Raw genomic sequence first — 19,402 nt, forward strand, 5'->3', positions numbered from 1 at the left:
CGGCTAATCAAAACGTGCATTTATCTAACAGGTACGTTTCCCACAGATCTTATTTCGAGCTATTTTCTAAAATCCTCTGGAGAAATCTCATTGCTTTTTTGTGCTTACTTCCTGGTTTTAGGACGCGCCACTGCAGCTCTCTCGTCTCCTCTTCAAGCACCACACTTTTCGCGGCACACGTACTTACAGCCAATCAGCTCTGAATGATTTGAGATGACGTATGGTGGGGATGGTAGCTCCATGCCCCTCTGGTCATTATTTTTTTGCCACACACATTTCATTACAAAATACTCTGAGCATGCGCAGTGAAGTTTTTACAGTCACCGTTGACTTCACAGCGAGAGGAAGGGGCATAATCAGGTTTTGTCCCACATGGCTCTAAACAGCTCAATAGGCACACACTGTGACTGTAGACACACTAATTAGAAGAACACAGACTAAAACAGCAATGTACAGACGAATCAGATGATTAAACATGATCTTAAAATATATTTTATATATTTTTTTATTTATTTTTTTGCATTTTTGTAATCATTATTTGTAATACTTTCTGCTGACACTAGGTGGGGCTGTGCCCCACCTGCCCCTAATGACCAGTCGCCACTGGAAATGTCCATCTATATGAATGTAGAGGAATTATCGGTTTACCACAGCCGGAGCAAAAGGGAGACAAAATGAACAGAAAATATTTATGAATATTTGTCTATCCTTAATCAGGGGCCACACAGACCTGGAACTGCACCCTCAGGTAATAAACATATTACATTGTTTTACACACAGGCACACAAACAGGACAAGACTATATTAGTTTAATATAGTCAAGGTGTGACTTTTGCTCACAAACCCTTTTTACTTGTGGTTACTCTTTCCAAGCACTTTCTGTATCCTTTAATTTACTTGAACCTGAAATACAAAGAAGCACATTGTAAACATTACATTTTACCTTCAGATGCTAAAGAGGTGAAGCGTAGTTCCTGCAGAGCTGCTGAAGTTTTTCTGCGTCTGCTGTGTCTATTCCTTCTGACTGGACTCATACCTCTGGTTTACCTTTGTGAGTACTTTGTTAGCTTGATTATAAAACACAAAAGGAGTTTACTGGTTGTCAGTGTTTCTTTATGCATTTGTTTATGTGTCAAACACAGTAATTAACAGCAACTCGGAGTGGAAAATGGAGGTGGCCCTGTTACAAAACAGTTACAACAACCTGACAATACAGAAAGATCAGCTACAGACAAGTTACAACATCCTGACTGAAGAAAGAGAGCAGCTTAAGATCAGTAACAATAACCTCACCAGTGAGAAAAAACAGTTACAGATTAACCTGACAATACAAAAGGATCAGTTACAGACCAGATACAACATCCTGTCTGAAGAAAGAGAGAAACAAATCATATACCTGACCAGTGAAATAAATGATCTTCAGAGAAAACTTCAAGGTAATTACAAGTGTAAATGTTCAGTGTTTAAAGAGTTAGGTGCCGAGGAAGAAAGATATCTGTGGCCAAGAAATGCCATCAATAATCTGTCTCCTCTACTCTCAACAGCAGAAACCAGTCGCAGCGTTGCCTGAGAAGAAGTTCAGAGGAGATCAAGCAGAAATCGGGAAAGATCAATGATGTCTCTCACATCCGGCGACAGATACTTTGGAGCAACAGGGAGGGACGGGGGTAACCATATCCCACCCATGTGCAAACAAACTGTAACAATATTGCTTGAATTAGGTAGATAGGACTTTCTTTTGGTCAGAGCATTTGGTTTTGTGATTGCTGTTAAGATGTCAATAGTATTTCAACAACTATTACACTTTTTTTATATTTACATTACCCACCATAGCTTTAAAAATGACTCGTAGTAATTAATGTGTCCTCCTAAACCATGACACCCTGACAGTGAGCCAGCATGCACGATACCAGGACCTTCAAACTGAAGCAGAATGTTAAAGGTAGGGTAGGTAATTCACTTCAGAAACACTTTTTGTTATATTCCAGGGAATGCTCTTAACATTCCGATAGCAATGAATACATTAAATGATTTCACAATAAATACATAAAAAGAAAATCATCTGTGGAAGCCGTGGCGCTGTAAAAAGCACGACCAATCATCTGAGCCGGCCCGGCTAAAATAACTGGATGGCCTACCTGCCTGTCAGCCTTCCATCGGTCATGTGCGCGTTCGTGTGTGTTGGAGGAGGGGCTCTGTAAGGAAGTCTGAAGGAAGGGGCAGATTTTTTTCGGCTGCGTACTTTCAAATTTTAGCGCACTCGAGCTAGTTTTCCATAGAGAACCGCAGTGACGCGTACTAAAACCCGGAAGTAAGCAGCGCATGGGTTCCTTCGACAAAAATGCAATGCAATTTCTTGCATTGCATTTTTGTCGAAGGATCCGGAAGAAGTTTACTTCCGGGTTTTAGGACACGTCACTGCGGTTCTCCATTCTTACCTACCCTACCTTTAATTGAAAACACCCACGCCATTTATTTATACATCCAGCAGGTGGCAGTAAAACACTTAAGCCCTTTAAATAATACATGGACTTTGACTATGTGCAGTGCAGCATTAATGAGATCCAACACAAACAATAGTGAACCATAAACTGCAGCACTTTCTCATGTGCAGGTCAGGTATGGAGCAGTAAACACAATAATTTGATTTAATTTCTTTATTTTATCTCCAATAAATAATCTAAAGGTGGGAACTTGTAATTTGATGCACTGTGTTAAAAAAGAAGCCTTGTTAATCATTTTACCGTCACCGTGCAGTAGACACCCATATGTGATTTTGTTGTATTTAATGTTAAAATAACATAACACCTCTTGTATAACTCAAATGGAAACTGTGGTAATGTTTGTGTTACTTATTTTTTAAAAGGAGGCATTTTCCACAAAATACAGCATTAAATAATGGAAAAAACTCTTACACAAAGATGCTGTTTCATCAGGGATGAACTCATGATTATGAGGTCTAATGTATATGAAATGTAAGCAGTGTAAAATATTACTTCATTTGTGGTTTTGCAATAACATTTATCAAAAAAAGATTCCCACTTGTTTCTACAAGATATTAAGGGTTTTATTCACCTTTTATTGTTATAGGCTAATATGTTGAAATTCTTTCCAACAAATTAGACATTTATAACAAGGCTTGTAAATTGTTATGCTTGGTTTTAACAAAACTTTCAAGGTGAGTGACAAATGGCATAGGAAAGACATTACAGTAAATGTAAATTGAAACAAGTTTGTCCTGTTCATAATTACCCTTAAAACTTGCCTCCTAATGTGATTTCAAACTAAGTAATGGGAGAAAAGTGCACACTCTTCCTGAAGATTATCGTTAGCAGTTTAGTTTTAGTATTCTGCAGCTAATATCCCCTTTGTGTTAGCAGCCCTAAACTGAAACTCTGCACAGAAACACTATTTGGGTAAAATAAAGGGAAGTTGCAGAAGAAACAATTTGAATTTTGTTCCCCATCGCTTACATAGAATGCATTATAAGAAGAAAGAGCCTGTATTAACAGGAATGATGACTGCAGTAAAACATTTATTTCGAAATAGGTCTGCATATTAGCATGAGTATTTTGTATCAAATAAGGAAGTTATGAATTGTGTATTTTATGTTGGTTACTTAAAGAGAGACACAGCTGCGTGTCCTCAGCATAAAAACACATACTGTAAGCACCCACTTATATGGTGAACGGGAAGCATTTACATACCCTGTCAAGCATTTGTACTTGTATAGCACATTATACCATCTTCAATAATAAAGATAAAAGATTTACCAATATAAATAATTGTATTTAAAAATGAGTCGTTGAATTCTATCAGTGTAAACAGGATTTTGTCCGATTTGGTGGCTGATTAGTCCAATGCTAGATCACCTTTGCTTTGTCTTAGGATTACTTTTTAATGATTATAACTTACTTGAAATAAGAATTTGTCACAGAAATGAAGCTGAGATACAGGTTATCCTTTAGTGTGAGAAATGTATTCATCAGCCAATTAAGTTTCAGTGCAATAGTAATAAGATAACTCAATAGCTGAATGGGAAAGATATATTACAAAAGTAAACTAAGAACTGCTCTCAACATTTCCCTGCGTCTCACTCTCTGTAAGTCTTCTTAATTTGTGACTCTCACTTCTGTAGCCAGATAGTGCAAGTGGTTAACGACCTTGTTTAGATGTTTATCTTACAAGATATGAGGATCACTTGCCCTCAATTCTTTCAATAAACATATCACTGTTCATTAGGATGAACAATATGACCCTTAAATGTATATCAAACTTTGCAAACAAATTTGCACATTTGACTCAATCAATATCCCGTTCAACACGTTTAATCAGAGAAAATGTCCATTCAATTCTTTGTACTCAATAATTGTAATGCTGGGATGATTTTAAAGAAAATAAGCTTGGATATAATACATTTTTGTTGTTAACCTCTCAGCTGTAAATGACAGTTTCACAGCAAACCTCCCTGACTGAAGAGAGAGACGAGTTGAAGAGAATCATCTTTGGTAAGTATTAAGATGGAACTACTGCAATAATCAGGGGTTTGTTCTGAAGAAGTGTACGGTACTAAATATCACCTTACATTACAATTGATTACATTTAATTTATATGAGGCTTTTGTCCAAAGCAACTTACAATAAACCATAAAGATACAAACTCAGAACATCAAGAAACATGCAGATCAGTGAGCATGCTAACTTACTAGCCGCTGCCTGTCAGTTAGCATGCTAATCTCCGTAGATATCTCTGAAACAGAAAACATCGCCGTCTTTGAAGTAATGTCAACACTGTTGGCTCTTCACATTATGTTGATGATAGTTCATTTTTTTTTTATGTTTTACATTTACATTTTGGCTTATTTTACACCTTTAAGAAGAGGAAATGATACATCTGATGTAGATAACGCCTCAGCTCTTTGTGTTAAGGCTGTAAGAGGGAACACAAATTCTTCACAAATATACTTAATGAACTAACATACTGTGTAACTCATCTGGTCCTGTTTAAAATAATGATGACTTCTTCATTCAACGTGACCGTTTAATATAAATAATTCCTTGAAAAAATATCATATGGTGTTAGATTAAGAAAAGGAAACAAAGACCCATACATTATCATTGATAGATTAACATAAATAATATATACAATGGGAATTCTGTTTTAGATCTGGAGGCCAGTAGCAAAAACCTGACTGAGGAGAGAGATGAGCTGAAGAGAACTGTGAAGGACTATGGTATGTACAATGATAAAGTCAACTGTTCAACTATAATGAATCATTGAGCTCCTATATTTTCGACAAGCTGCTCTCAATATTTCCCTGCGTTTTGTTATTTTTAAGTCTTCGTAATTTGTGTCTCTTACTTTAAGTGCAAATGGTAAACAAGTTGTTTGAGTATGAAACTCTGTTACCTTGATAGCTTTCCAGAAATGTATCCCTGTAGACATTTACTTTTACTGAACTATAATTTGTGCTTTATTTTCAACAAAGCCAGCTCAGACATTTCGTTTTTAAACTAAATCATATGTTTATTAGGGCACATAATCACATTTAGTTGGTAACCTCTTCACAAAAATTGAAGTTTCAGAGCAAAACTCCCTGACTGAAGAACGAGACGAGTTGAAGAGAATCAACCTTGGTAAGTATTGAGATGAAACTACTGCAATAATCAGGGGTTTGATCTGAAGGGGTAAATAATACTTATTTGCTTCTAAATATCACATAAGGTAACAATATATTATTTTTTAATTATCTGGGGCTTTTATCCCAAGCAACATACAATATTGTAGGTGCAATAAACCATAAAGATACAAACTCAGAACATCAAGAAACAGGCGGGGCTAGTCAGTTAGCATGCTAATTTCCGTAGATCTCTCTGCAACACAACACATAGACGTCTTTGAAGACACGTCAACACTTTAGGCTATTCACATTCTGCTGATAATGCTAGTTCGCTTTTTTACGTTTTAAATATAAATTCTGGCTTATTTTACACATTTAAGAAGAGGAAATGAAACAGATGTTGTTGAAAACGCCTTGGCTCTTGGTTTTGTGGCTGTAAAAAGGGAACACAATATTTTTTTTACTTCACAAATAATCTTAACTGAACTAAACATACAGTATATCGTAATACTTATCTGGTCCATTCAACAGGATTGTTTGGCAGAAATAATTTCCTGAAAACATCATATGGTGTTAGATTAAGAAAAGGAAACAAAGACCCATACATTATCATTGATAGATTAACATAATAGACATTGGGAATTCTGTTTTAGATCTGGAGGCCAGCGGCAAAAACCTGACTGAGGAGAGAGATGATCTGAAGAGAGCTGTGAAGGACTTTACAATGATAAAGTCAATTGTTAAAGTGAAATAGACACTTGAGCTTTGGACTCCTGTATTTTCTACAAGCTGCTCTCAATATTTCCTTCTGTTTTGCTCTTTTTTTCTATCTTCTATTATATTGAAAATGTTAACTTCTATTTACATGCATACGACACACCTGGGACAGCGTGATGCCGTTATTGATATTGTCTTGAGTGTGCAATAAAAGAGAACCTACATGGCAAATAAACAGAGCCTGTATCTTACATTTTTCATTACATTTCATGTAACTAAGCTTGCTTATTTCTCCTCTGACACTTTATCTTTACAGTGACCTGTGTAGCATCCTATACATCACATGTAAGTGATTATTCTGATACCATCATGTTTCATCGGTTATAAACTGGCGAAGCTTTATTTATTGTGGCTTTCAAAAAGATAATTTCATTGTATTTCAAAATGGCGTCCATCAACACAAGCACTATTTATTTATAGAAAGAAATGGTTAAGTTTGTAATTACCAGTGTTGTGAGTTCAATATTTTAGTTAATTATAGTAAGGGAACATCTTAGGAGTTAGTGTAGTGAGTTTCAGAGCAGTGTAATAATTATTTGACCTAAAACTAAATGTTTTTATGAACATGACATGGGGATTTGCTAACTTTTTATTTCCCCCATTTTACACGACACAAATGGAGGCCACTATGGGCCAAAACTAACACGTAGGTTTCTGTAGGGTTCATGGCAGACGGATGCAGTTGCTCTCAGGAGGATATATAGTAAAGGTGTGTCAGCTGCTGAGCCTAATTAGTGTGCATACGACACACCTGGCACAGTTTATTCATTTCACACAGGTTACGCAATCCATAGCGCGTGCATGTCGTCGTCCAATCCTTTTGTCTGTCACAGTTCTGCTCCATCATTCACCAGTAGTTTTCCATTCACCTGTCTCACCTGTTAACCACACCCACGTTTTTGCTCACTCTCTTTCTCTTCTGCACCCATTAGCTTTACTGCCAGTATTTAAACCCTCACCAGACACACACCCATTGCCAGATCGTACTTTGTCTTCATGCTAGTCTTTCACGCGTTTGTCACCAGATTGCCCACCCGGTTCCGACCCTGCCTGTCCCTGACCTGCCTGCTCTGCCTGTTCCCTGATCCTGCCTGTCCCTGGACTATCCTGCCTTGCCTGCTGTCTGACCCTGCCTGTACCTACGTTGACCGCCTCGCCTGCTCCCTGACCCTCTGCCCGGCCCTGACTCACCTTCTGCCCGCTGTCCTCTGGTTCGTCGGCCTGCACATCATCCGGCTGATACTGTTCTGCTGGTATTCCTCTGCTCTGGTAGTATTACCAATAAAGTACATTACCAATACTCCTTGGTTTCTCGAGTGCTGCATTTGGGTCCTTCATAAGATCGTGACATTGTCAATCCTTCTTAACCGCCTTCGCTTCCGAATCAGCATTGCTATTGCATTTGACTGGTCGACGATCTGTATTTGTGTTTGCTTAAATAACTCAGACGAAGCTCATGTTTGAGGTCGGAAGGTAAACAGACGCCTCATATACAGCAGGTGGGCGCGGCAGTATACGCGGGAGGTTTTTCTTCTTCTTTTTCTCTCGTTTTTTTGGCGGATTGCAACTTTAAGGTGCATACCGCCACCTACTGTACTCGCCGTGAAGTTGTTTGCGGCCTGCCAGTAAACCCAAAGCAGAAGAAGAAGAAGAAGAAGTGACGTCAGCGGTTCATTTGCCTTCTCCACCCCCAGGAACTCATTTTGGTGTGAACGCGATCTGCTTTAGTTCATCAGAACTAAAAGAGTTCTCATGAACTTAAGTTCTCATAAACTATTGTGGGAAAAGTATTTGGTGTGAACGCGCCTAATTATTTAGTCTTGTGACTGCTAATAAATGAAGGACATTATAACCTGAACAAATCTCTATGCCTTATGCGTCGACAGATTTCTCGAATGTATACATAAGTATTACAGTAGTTACTGATGTTATTACCATGCACTAGCGACCATTTATTGTGTTTTTTTGTTTGTGTTTTTGTTTGTTTTTTGCTATTGTTTGTATCACCCTCTCTGTTGTGGGTGGGGGGTGGGGGAGTGTACTGTATGTCTGTTGTTTGTACTGTGATGTAATAAAATGCAAAATCTGAAAAAAAAAAGAAAAAAAAATGGATGAATGTACTTCAGCCGTAGTCTCTATACAGTTTCTTCTATCCGGAAAAACTGGCAAGAGAGTAGGGATGACAAAAAGGGGCATATCTGGTGATTGTCAACAACAGAGAAGAACAGAGGCCTATACTACGAAGCTGGATTTTCGCCTAGCCGGCTAACTTCAGGGAAATCTCGGGCTTTCCGGTCCTACGACGCTGGTTCTCTTTTTAGCAGGCTAGATTTCCATGGTAACTTATGCTGAGCGGCAAACCTGCTCCGGAGCAGGTTAGGTGGCAGGCTAAGAGATCAACTCAGTGAAAGCACTGCCTGCTGACCAATCAGAGCTCCGTGTGCGGAGTTTAAAGCGATCAATTCATATTACAGGATAGAGGAAATACAGAAAAACTGCCGTTGCAGGAAAGACGGCCGGCCAAAATCAACTGACTGTGTGAACGTGAAAATTAATAGAATATCCCCTCCCATCTTCAGAGCAATCTGACTATTATAATATTAGCGTTAAGAAAGCTTACTTAAATATCTGCCACGACATAAGTAACCGGATCAGAGTAACATTAAGTACAGTCCGCGGCACTGTGAGTGCAGACGTCGATGTGTCCCATTATCATTCATACCATATCACATCATAATGTATCATATATTTCCTTATTTTAGTCAGCTTCTTGAGCCGTATCTGGTGGTGCAACACTCACAGTGTCACATACTGTATGCAGAAGTATTATTTTAAGCAACACATTAAGTTGACGAAACACTCGAGTCAAATTCTCCTAATTAAAGTCAGATCCACTCGTGTCTTGGACGGTGATATCATAAACCTGTTAATGTACGCATTCAAACACTTTTTCTTTTACCAGCTGTATTCACCTTGCAGGTGCAGCTATGTGGCTTTTATCCTGGATAAAGTGTTTAAGTCATGGATGTTTAAAGTTTAACTTCTTCATATTTGACAAATATTAAAGTTCACTTTTCATTCAGGAAGTATGACGCTGCGCTGTCAGTACGCTTGTCCGTGTTTGAGATTGGTCGAATGCTCCAAATACCACCCCTTTCATGTGAACGCGCACCTAACTAGATAGGACACGGCTGGCTTGAGCGATCCACTTGATAACCAGCGTCGTAGTACAGTTTAGCGAGAGCGCGTATGTTTTGGATTAGGCCAACTGGCTAACTCAAACATATCCAGGTTAGGTTGAACCAGCTTCGTAGTACAGGCCTCAGGTGAGTGTATGTGTGTGTGTGTGTGTGTGTGTGTGTGTGCACCTTTGTTAATTAAGAGGACTTTTGGTATGAATACACACCGACATTAGCCAGACATTTTGTATTAACAGGACAGGGTCGGTGTCCTGCTAATAAATACAAATTCTAAAAGCGTAGAAGTGTTTCTATAGGTGTAGAAAGCTTAAATACCCAAAAAAAAAAAAAAGACCTTTTTATACACAAAACCCAGAAATTGTGTATTTTCTGTGTGTCAGAACAGCGCTCATACAGCTGGTTTTGGGTATTGCACCCGCTCATGAATATTCACACAGAAGGAGCTCTGATTGGCTGACTGCCGGATGGTCCTGACAATTCATGTTTCTGTGAAAAATGCTGTGTGTGTAATAATAATAATAATGATAATAATAATAATAATAATAATAATAATAATAATAATAATAATAATAATAATAATAATAATAATAATAATAATAACATAATAATAATTATTATTATTATGTTATTATTATGTAATTATTATTATTATTATTATTATTATTATTATTATTATTATTATTATTATTATTATTATTATTATTATTATTATTATTATGTCTAATACTACCTACATTTCATTGCAGTTTAGACATTTAATTATCAGGCTTTTGTTTAATACTATATTATGTCATTATTGTATAAAACAACAACAGAAGAATGGCTTGTGCCGCTGTTATGACGGTCAATGATAGTAACGGATAGTCAGCTAAAATGTGGTGGAAAATGTACGGGTACTGGTTAATGTTACGTAACATTACTACATAGGCTATGTACATTAATATGTGGGGTTGTGTTTTAATCACTGCGTTCTCAGCTCTACTGCTTATGTAGCAACTGTATTGTTTTCTCCGTACTCGCTATATAGTTCAGGTTAATCTTTCCACAGCCTGCAACGTAACCCTCTCATGTTTTGGTTCGCAGCTCCAGCCCATGCACCAGCCAGGCAACTTTTTAGTTCGCAATACCCCAGCGGGTAACCACGCAAATGATTTCTGTGTCCGGGCCCGGGCCGAGCAGGCATCATCATATGTCCGAAAAATAGGCAGAGTATCCGGATTACATGGAGCTCAGCTAAATGTTACAATAAATTATAATTTACTTTTAATAAGGTAACTTTATCTTTGTTTACATGCATCCAATCGTGAATGTATACATTTGCCCTTAATAATATCTTGACGTTTGGGAATCAGCAGCAATTCACAAGGGGGAGGGACTCCCCGGACTGCGGTGACAGTCAGGGCATATTCGCATTTCATTCGCCAGACGTGAGGAGAAGTTCAAGGTAGGACTGGTGTAAAAACTTAAATGACACAGCTAATATGTTATGTTTTCATTCTAGTTTCGAGGCTTCTCAATGTTTTTATATTGGAAGCTTGTTGAAACTGTATGGAATTCAGTGTTTCCCCTAGGTTTACTGCTTTGGGGGGGGGCATTGGAATATATTTTTTAAATCCTCTGGAGCAGAGAGAGGAGCTGTGGATTATTGTTATTGATTAATGCATCATTGTTTCTTAGGGTCCAAAACACTAAACTCACAACTTAAAATGAAAGCATGTAGTTTATTTAATAAAAGAGCACATGTTCAATGTGAAAAGTGACAGTAGATAGGCTATAGATTAGTTGCAATTTTTTTTTTAAACACCTTGAATTTCAGGCGGGGCGCAGCGCCCCTCCAAGACAATGGTAGGGGAAACACTGGAATTAGAGACACGTTTTAGGCTAAAACGTTAGCAGCTACGGCTAATGCTAGCTTAATTGGGGACACGTGTCAGCATTCATCTAGTCAGTAGGCCTACATTTGAGTTTTTTATTCAAAATAATGTTATTTAAGGCAGTTTTTTCCATACATTTATTGAGCAAGCATTTGTAGATAATATTGATGAGAGTAATTCATCCTGGTAAGTTCCAATTCCATGTGAGTAAAACATTGTAAAAGTAGCATGCTTCACAGACATAGCTGTTAGCCCGTTGCTGCGTAAACAGTGAACTATGCTCTGATTAAGTTGATGAAATATCTCAGATATTTAGCGTGATTGCTGACTGTTACCTATGTTATTGCCGTCTTATAATCACAGCTTTCCATGTCTTACATTTGTCTGCACTTTTCAAGCTGTTAGCTGCTGGAAGCAGCCTGTTAGTTAGTCATCTGTTTCTGCATCTGAGTGTAAAGTACATTTAAACCCATACAATAACCTATACATAACAGCGTTAACACTGTGGTTGAGATTGTGAGGGAAGCATCCAGTGAAAACATGAAGCTGAACAGTTTATTTTGTTTATAGATGCCAAATGCACTGACTTAGCAGCCATTGTTACACATATTGAGCTGTTTCAGTGGCATGGCTTGCGTAGATAATCAAAGGGTCTGTTTTCTCACCAACAGTGAAAATGAACCCTTTGCTGGATATGGCATCAGCAAGACCCCGGAGAGCAAAGATTAAACCTAGAGAAGAGGCTGCACATTTTACATCCTTGTGCAAAGACAAGGATGGATTTGATGTGAAGTTCATAAATTCCTTCAAAGGTGAGTGACAAAAGTATTTGCTTACTATTCTTGTCATTAGCATGACAAATGTGTATTGTTGTTTAACCTCATCACTTCTCCTGACCCATCCTCTGATCTTTGTTAGGTCGAGGAGTGTTCAGCTGCCGACCCTTTCAAAACGGAGACTTCCTAATTAAATATAGAGGGGAAGTCATAACTAAATCTGAACGTGAACACCAGCAACAAGTATACCATTGTGCACTTAAGGTTTTCATGTTTGACTTTCGTATAAATGGACAAGAGTTATGGTAAGTAAATATTGTAATGTTATTTCTAAATGTGTAGTTACCCAGACATACAAACGCTGCTATCTTGATGTTAAGTTGGGCATACAGTGTACATTGAGCCTTTTTTTGTCTATATGTATTTTATCTAATGCTAGTTTGCTGTGGTTGTAATACTGTTAGTTTGTAATCAGAATTGTGTCCTTGCCCAATCAGTGTTGATGCTGCCAAAGAGGACAACTCCCTAGGGAGACTTGTCAACGATGACCATGTGAACCCGAACTGCAAAATGAAATTGAACAAAGTGGATGGAAAGCCCCATCTTTGTCTTTTTGCACTCAAAGACATCAGTCCTGGAGAAGAGATAGCTTATGACTACAGGGATTCTGATTGGCCATGGAGATGCAAGGTATTTACGAATGGTGTCTTGTATCAACACTCTGCTATGTAAATCTATCATTTAACACTATGTTCACAACAAACTTAGCTCTTCCATGTCCAATATGTTAGTCACATGGAAAATTGAAATTTCAACAGTTCTATACAAAATGCTATTAATACAAAAGATGATTTTAAATGATGGCCATTGACTTGATGACCTGTTATTGAACTATGAGGTGGATATTGTGTGTTAACTCACAACAACAGGCAAGTAAAGCATTTGTGTACTACTCTGGATGTTTAGTGATTAAACTTGGTCCTTCTTCATCCACAAGATTTCCACTGAGGCAGAGACTCTGCATGAAGAAGCTGCCATGGCATCTGAGTCCCACTATGATGACATTCAACAGGTGAGTTAACCACAACTCAATGTTGGTATTAGTTACATGTTTCTTTCCAGTTATAAACCATGAAGACTGGATGTGAATGCTGAGGTTAGATACACAGGTCCTGTGTATCACTCTACTGGACAGCTTTAGACACTAAGAGGACTGTGTGTCAATGCTGTTTTTCTTCTGTTAAACTGAATGATCATACTCTTTAGATATGAAATACTATATTCAGTGTCTTTCTACCTGATTGTAATAACTCACAACAAGAGCAAGTGAAGCATTTGTGTACTACTCTGGATGTTTAGTGATTAAACTTAGTCCTTCTTCATCCACAAGATTTCCACTGAGGCAGAGACTCTGGCCGTTTCTCAATCGCGAGGATATTGGCTTCCAAGCCAATATTTCAAGGATGCTACATCATCGAGTGCCGCCGAAGGACTGTTGCATACTTGAAATTCTACCGAGGCCGCGTCCTTGGTTTGGGGGAAATTTCGAGGCTGCACATGGGTAGACTTCGCGTCCTTAAAATCCCCACAATGCTTTGCGCATGGACCAATTTCCCCAAATCTGTGGCGGAAGATGTAAGGTGGGGCCTCTCATATGACGCACACCTGCACACTTGCTAGCCTGTTCCACACTTTGTTTTCCGAATGCCAGGAAGTATTCTTGACTCGCTTCTGAAGCAAGATGCTCGGCTCGGCTGTGCTACCAAGCAAGCATCCTCACGATTGAGAAACGGCCTCTGTATGAAGATGCTGCCATGACATCTGAGTCCCACTATGATGACATTCAACAGGTGAGTTAACCACAGCTCAATGTTGGTATTAGTTACATGTTTCTTTCCAGTTACAAACCATGAAGACTGGATGTGAATGCTGAGGTTAGATACACAGGTCCTGTGTATCACTCTACTGGACAGCTTTAGACACTAAGAGGACTGTGTGTCAATGCTGTTTTTCTTCTGTTAAACTGAATGATCATACTCTTTAGATATGAAATACTATATTCAGTGTCTTTCTACCTGATTGTAATAACTCACAACAAGAGCAAGTGAAGCATTTGTGTACTACTCTGGATGTTTAGTGATTAAACTTAGTCCTTCTTCATCCACAAGATTTCCACTGAGGCAGAGACTCTGGCCGTTTCTCAATCGCGAGGATATTGGCTTCCAAGCCAATATTTCAAGGATGCTACATCATCGAGTGCCGCCGAAGGACTGTTACATACTTGAAATTCTACCGAGGCCACGTCCTTGGTTTGGGGGAAATTTCGAGGCTGCACATGGGTAGACTTCGCGTCCTTAAAATCCCCACAATGCTTTGCGCATGGACCAATTTCCCCAAATCTGTGGCGGAAGATGTAATGTGGGGCCTCTCATATGACGCACACCTGCACACTTGCTAGCCTGTTCCACACTTTGTTTTCCGAATGCCAGGAAGTATTCTTGACTCGCTTCTGAAGCAAGATGCTCGGCTCGGCTGTACTACCAAGCAAGCATCCTCACGATTGAGAAACGGCCTCTGTATGAAGATGCTGCCATGACATCTGAGTCCCACTATGATGACATTCAACAGGTGAGTTAACCACAGCTCAATGTTGGTATTAGTTACATGTTTCTTTCCAGTTACAAACCATGAAGACTGGATGTGAATGCTGAGGTTAGATACACAGGTCCTGTGTATCACTCTACTGGACAGCTTTAGACACTAAGAGGACTGTGTGTCAATGCTGTTTTTCTTCTGTTAAACTGAATGATCATACTCTTTAGATATGAAATACTATAATCAGTGTCTTTCTACCTGATTGTAATAACTCACAACAAGAGCCAGTGAAGCATTTGTGTACTACTCTGGATGTTTAGTGATTAAACGTAGTCCTTCTTCATCCACAAGATTTCCACTGAGGCAGAGACTCTGGGTGTTTCTCAATCGCGAGTAAAGCTGCTTCAGAGCCACTATTTCAAGCATACTACGTCATCGAGTGCCGCCGAAGTACTGTTCCAATCTCCAGCATACTTGGAATTCTACCGAGCCCGGCGTACTCCATTTGGAGAAATATCGAGGCTGCACATGAGTAGACTCCGTGGTCTTAAAATCCCCACAATGCTTTGCGCATGGACCAATTTCCCCAAATCTGTGGCGGAAGATGTAAGGCGGGGCCTCTCATATGACGCACACCTGCACACTTGCTAGCGTGTTCCACACTTCGTTTTCCGAATGCCAGGAAGTATTCTTGACTCGCTTCTGAAGCAAGATGCTCGGCAGACATGTGCTACCAAGCAAGTGTACTCGCGATTGAGAAACACCCTCTGTATGAACATGCTGCCATGGCATCTGAGTCCCACTATGATGACATTCAACAGGTGAGTTAACCACAGCTCAATGTTGGTATTAGTTACATGTTTCTTTCCAGTTATAAACCATGAAGACTGGATGTGAATGCTGAGGTTAGATACACAGGTCCTGTGTATAACTCTACTGGACAGCTTTAGACACTAAGAGGACTGTGTGTCAATGCTGTTTTTCTTCTGTTAAACTGAATGATCATACTCTTTAGATATGAAATACTATAATCAGTGTCTTTCTACCTGATTGTAATAACTCACAACAAGAGCAAGTGAAGCATTTGTGTACTACTCTGGATGTTTCGTGATTAAACTTAGTCCTTCTTCATCCACAAGATTTCCACTGAGGCAGAGACTCTGGCCGTTTCTCAATCGCGAGGATATTGGCTTCCAAGCCAATATTTCAAGGATGCTACGTCATCGAGTGCCGCCGAAGGACTGTTCCATACTTGGAATTCTACCGAGGCCGCGTCCTTGGTTTGGGGGAAATTTCGAGGCTGCACATGGGTAGACTTCGCGTCCTTAAAATCCCCACAATGCTTTGCGCATGGACCAATTTCCCCAAATCTGTGGCGGAAGATGTAAGTTGGGGCCTCTCATATGATGCACACCTGCACACTTGCTAGCCTGTTCCACTCTTTGTTTTCCGAATGCCAGGAAGTATTCTTGCCTCGCTTCTGAAGCAAGATGCTCGGCTCGGCTGTGCTACCAAGCAAGCATCCTCACGATTGAGAAACGGCCTCTGTATGAACATGCTGCCATGACATCTGAGTCCCACTATGATGACATTCAACAGGTGAGTTAACCACAGCTCAATGTTGGTATTAGTTACATGTTTCTTTCCAGTTACAAACCATGAAGACTGGATGTGAATGCTGAGGTTAGATACACAGGTCCTGTGTATCACTCTACTGGACAGCTTTAGACACTAAGAGGACTGTGTGTCAATGCTGTTTTTCTTCTGTTAAACTGAATGATCATACTCTTTAGATATGAAATACTATAATCAGTGTCTTTCTACCTGATTGTAATAACTCACAACAAGAGCCAGTCAGGATACTCTCTATGGTGCACCTGTAAAAATTGCAGAGTATCCTGGAGTCCATGTTGAACCTCCACATTCTGCGGAGGATGAAGAGCCGCTGTTCTTCTATCAAGCTGCTATCATCTAAATGTCGGTGCTCCTTCAAATGTTTTTGATATCTTAAAATCACTCTCAGCAAAGGCTACATACATTTTGTTAATTTTGGTCCAAAGCGCCTTACAATAAACGACACAACATTGTAAGAACAAGAGCTGAGCTGGAACATTTACTTAAAATAAGCTAATCCACAGTAAGAGCTGCTCAGTAGGTGCACAACTTTAAGTATCACCTTTCTTTTTTGTCAAGGTGCGGGTGTAGACTCCCTGCTTTTGTAATCATGTAATAACATAATAGCTGAAATGAAGATTGAATATTTACACAAATCTCTTGGTTAAGATGGATGTTTTCTTCTTCTTTTCTATCATTGAACACAAATGCAGATGAGAATGACAAGGAGCCTGGCAGGAGAGGGGACATGCATGAGCCACCTGGTAAATGTACACAAAATACTCTGCTACTACCAATGAGTCACTTTCTCAAGCATGGAGGTTAAACCCTGGTTCAGGTTATCGTGAAGCGTTAAACGTTAAAGCCATGAACTGAATTTTTCTGTTAAACTGGAAGATTTGAGTTTATCATGACCAAAAATCATCAGAATATGGTTTCCTGAAACTATATTGTTACATGCGTCTTTTTCCTGTTAAGAAGTCATTTAAAAACATTGTGAGGACGAAATACAAGTCTCAGAAAACTTGATCCTGTTAGTACTATTATTATGTCAAATACTAACTTTAAGCTGCTTAAGTAAAAAAAGAAAACGTAACCCTACATACAGAAGAATCATTCCTGCAAGCTCTGCACAGTTAGACTTACAGATGTTTAAATATGGCAAAGAGCAAGCATTAGCATTTGATCCCTACATGCTATTGTTCAGAACCAGCACAATATCAGAAATTGGAAGAATGAAAGCCGGAAAGACAGTTCGATTCCTTCATCCCAAACCCATTTGTAGTTATAGTTTTAGTAAGTAACATAATACATCTTAAATAAAATACGTGTTAACGTGGTTACCATTGACTGATCTCTTTTTCTGTTTGTAGAGTCTCTTGAAAATGCTGTGGAGAGGAATCCCAGGAGGATGCAAAAACAGAAGTGGTCTCCAAAAGAGGTGGCAGCAGTTTTGAGACACTTTAATGCACACATTGCCAAGGGGAGATTGGCCACGATGATAGAATGCAGACAGTGCAAAGCAGCAGAGCATCCTATTCTGGCTGGTCGCTCTTTGCAAAATATTAGAGACTTCGTCAGGAACCAAGGCACGGCTCAGAAGAAAAAAGCACTGCTACAAAAAAAGATGATGAGATTTAATCGAACATGCAGTGAGGACAGTTCACAGTTAAACTTTTCATTATTATGTTACATGTAGGAGCAATGTTTTATTATAAGGATAATTACGAGATTAAAGCTGTTATGTTAGGAGAATAAAGATGAAATCATTCCGGGGGCTGAGGGGTCGTTGCAGCAGATAGTTATATTGAAGGATTGGAACTTCACGGATCAAACACTCATAAACAAAACGTTGCTAAAACAGAAACTAACTACCGTAATAAGGTAAACAACTATCCACAATCCAATTTCATCAAAACAACTTCACACCCGCCGCCCTCTGAGCTGGACACATCACACAGGTGTCTGTCTGCAGCCGGAGGAGAGAGGAGGGGTCAGGGACCGTCTACAAAGTGCAACGCTGAATAAAGATACTATACTCAATAACTGCTCTGTTATAAAGCTACAAACATCACATTTTAAATCACACAATAATATACTGTTGCTTAAACTACACATGCAAGTTTGCGAAAATAGGTGGTTTTAGTAGTTTATTTGCAGTATTTTCTTCAGCGTTGCACTTTGTAGACGGTCCATGACCCCTCCTCTCTCCTCCGGCTGCAGACAGAAACCTGTGTTATGTGTCCAGCTTGGAGGGCGGCCGGTGTGAGGTTGTTTTGATGAAAATTGGATTGTGGATAGTTGTTTACCTTATTACGGTAGTTAGTTTGTGTTTTAGCAAAGTTTTGTTTATGAGTTATTGATCCGTTCCAGTTCCAATCTGTCAATATAACTTCCTTGAAGATCTGCTGCAATGACCCCTCAGCCCCCGGGATAATTTCATCTTTATTCTCCTAACATAGCTACTTTAATCTCGTAATTAAGACTTTATTCTCCTATCTTTTCTTTTTTGTGTGGCCCTAATCCTCTGTCGTACCAAGGTAATGCTGGAAGGAGAGTTATATGTTTAAAATAATAAAGATTTAGTCTTAGCTCAATTTTCATGTGAGAAAATGTTATGTGAAAATAACCATTAAACTTGGCTCATTGTTCACTGTGCAAGGTGCAATATGTCCTTTTGTATCAGCTTTTAAACGGTAATGCTCCAAGTAGATGAGCAGTCTTGTAGGGCAAATAGCATTTTGTATTAGTGATAAACCAGTTCGGTCACTTTGCTATAAAATGGTTATCGGTTCTTTTCATATCGATGATGTAATTGCAATTAGCAGTGCTGCAAATATAAGCATTTACTTGCAAATGGATTTAATTCGTCTCGGAAGACCTGCTTGTAGTATACCCCTCTGGAGAGTATTAGAAAGTGGTTCTACATTTGCATGAAAACAACAG

At 39.1% G+C, this 19,402-nt stretch overlaps 1 protein-coding gene across 1 annotated transcript in view; it reads left to right on the forward strand.

The window, feature by feature from the left end:
* LOC117481925 (C-type lectin domain family 4 member M-like) overlaps window positions 1–19,402 on the forward strand; it is an 80,967-nt gene that overhangs the window by 54,627 nt on the left and 6,938 nt on the right. The window contains exons 7-8 of the mRNA XM_034129862.1: window positions 5,165–5,233; window positions 5,580–5,636. Coding sequence (XP_033985753.1) covers window positions 5,165–5,233; window positions 5,580–5,636 — 126 coding nt within the window. The remainder of the gene's footprint in view (window positions 1–5,164; window positions 5,234–5,579; window positions 5,637–19,402) is intronic.

The sequence above is a fragment of the Trematomus bernacchii genome, unplaced genomic scaffold (assembly GCF_902827165.1).
Source record: "Trematomus bernacchii unplaced genomic scaffold, fTreBer1.1, whole genome shotgun sequence".
Classification (NCBI taxonomy): Eukaryota; Metazoa; Chordata; class Actinopteri; order Perciformes; family Nototheniidae; genus Trematomus; species Trematomus bernacchii.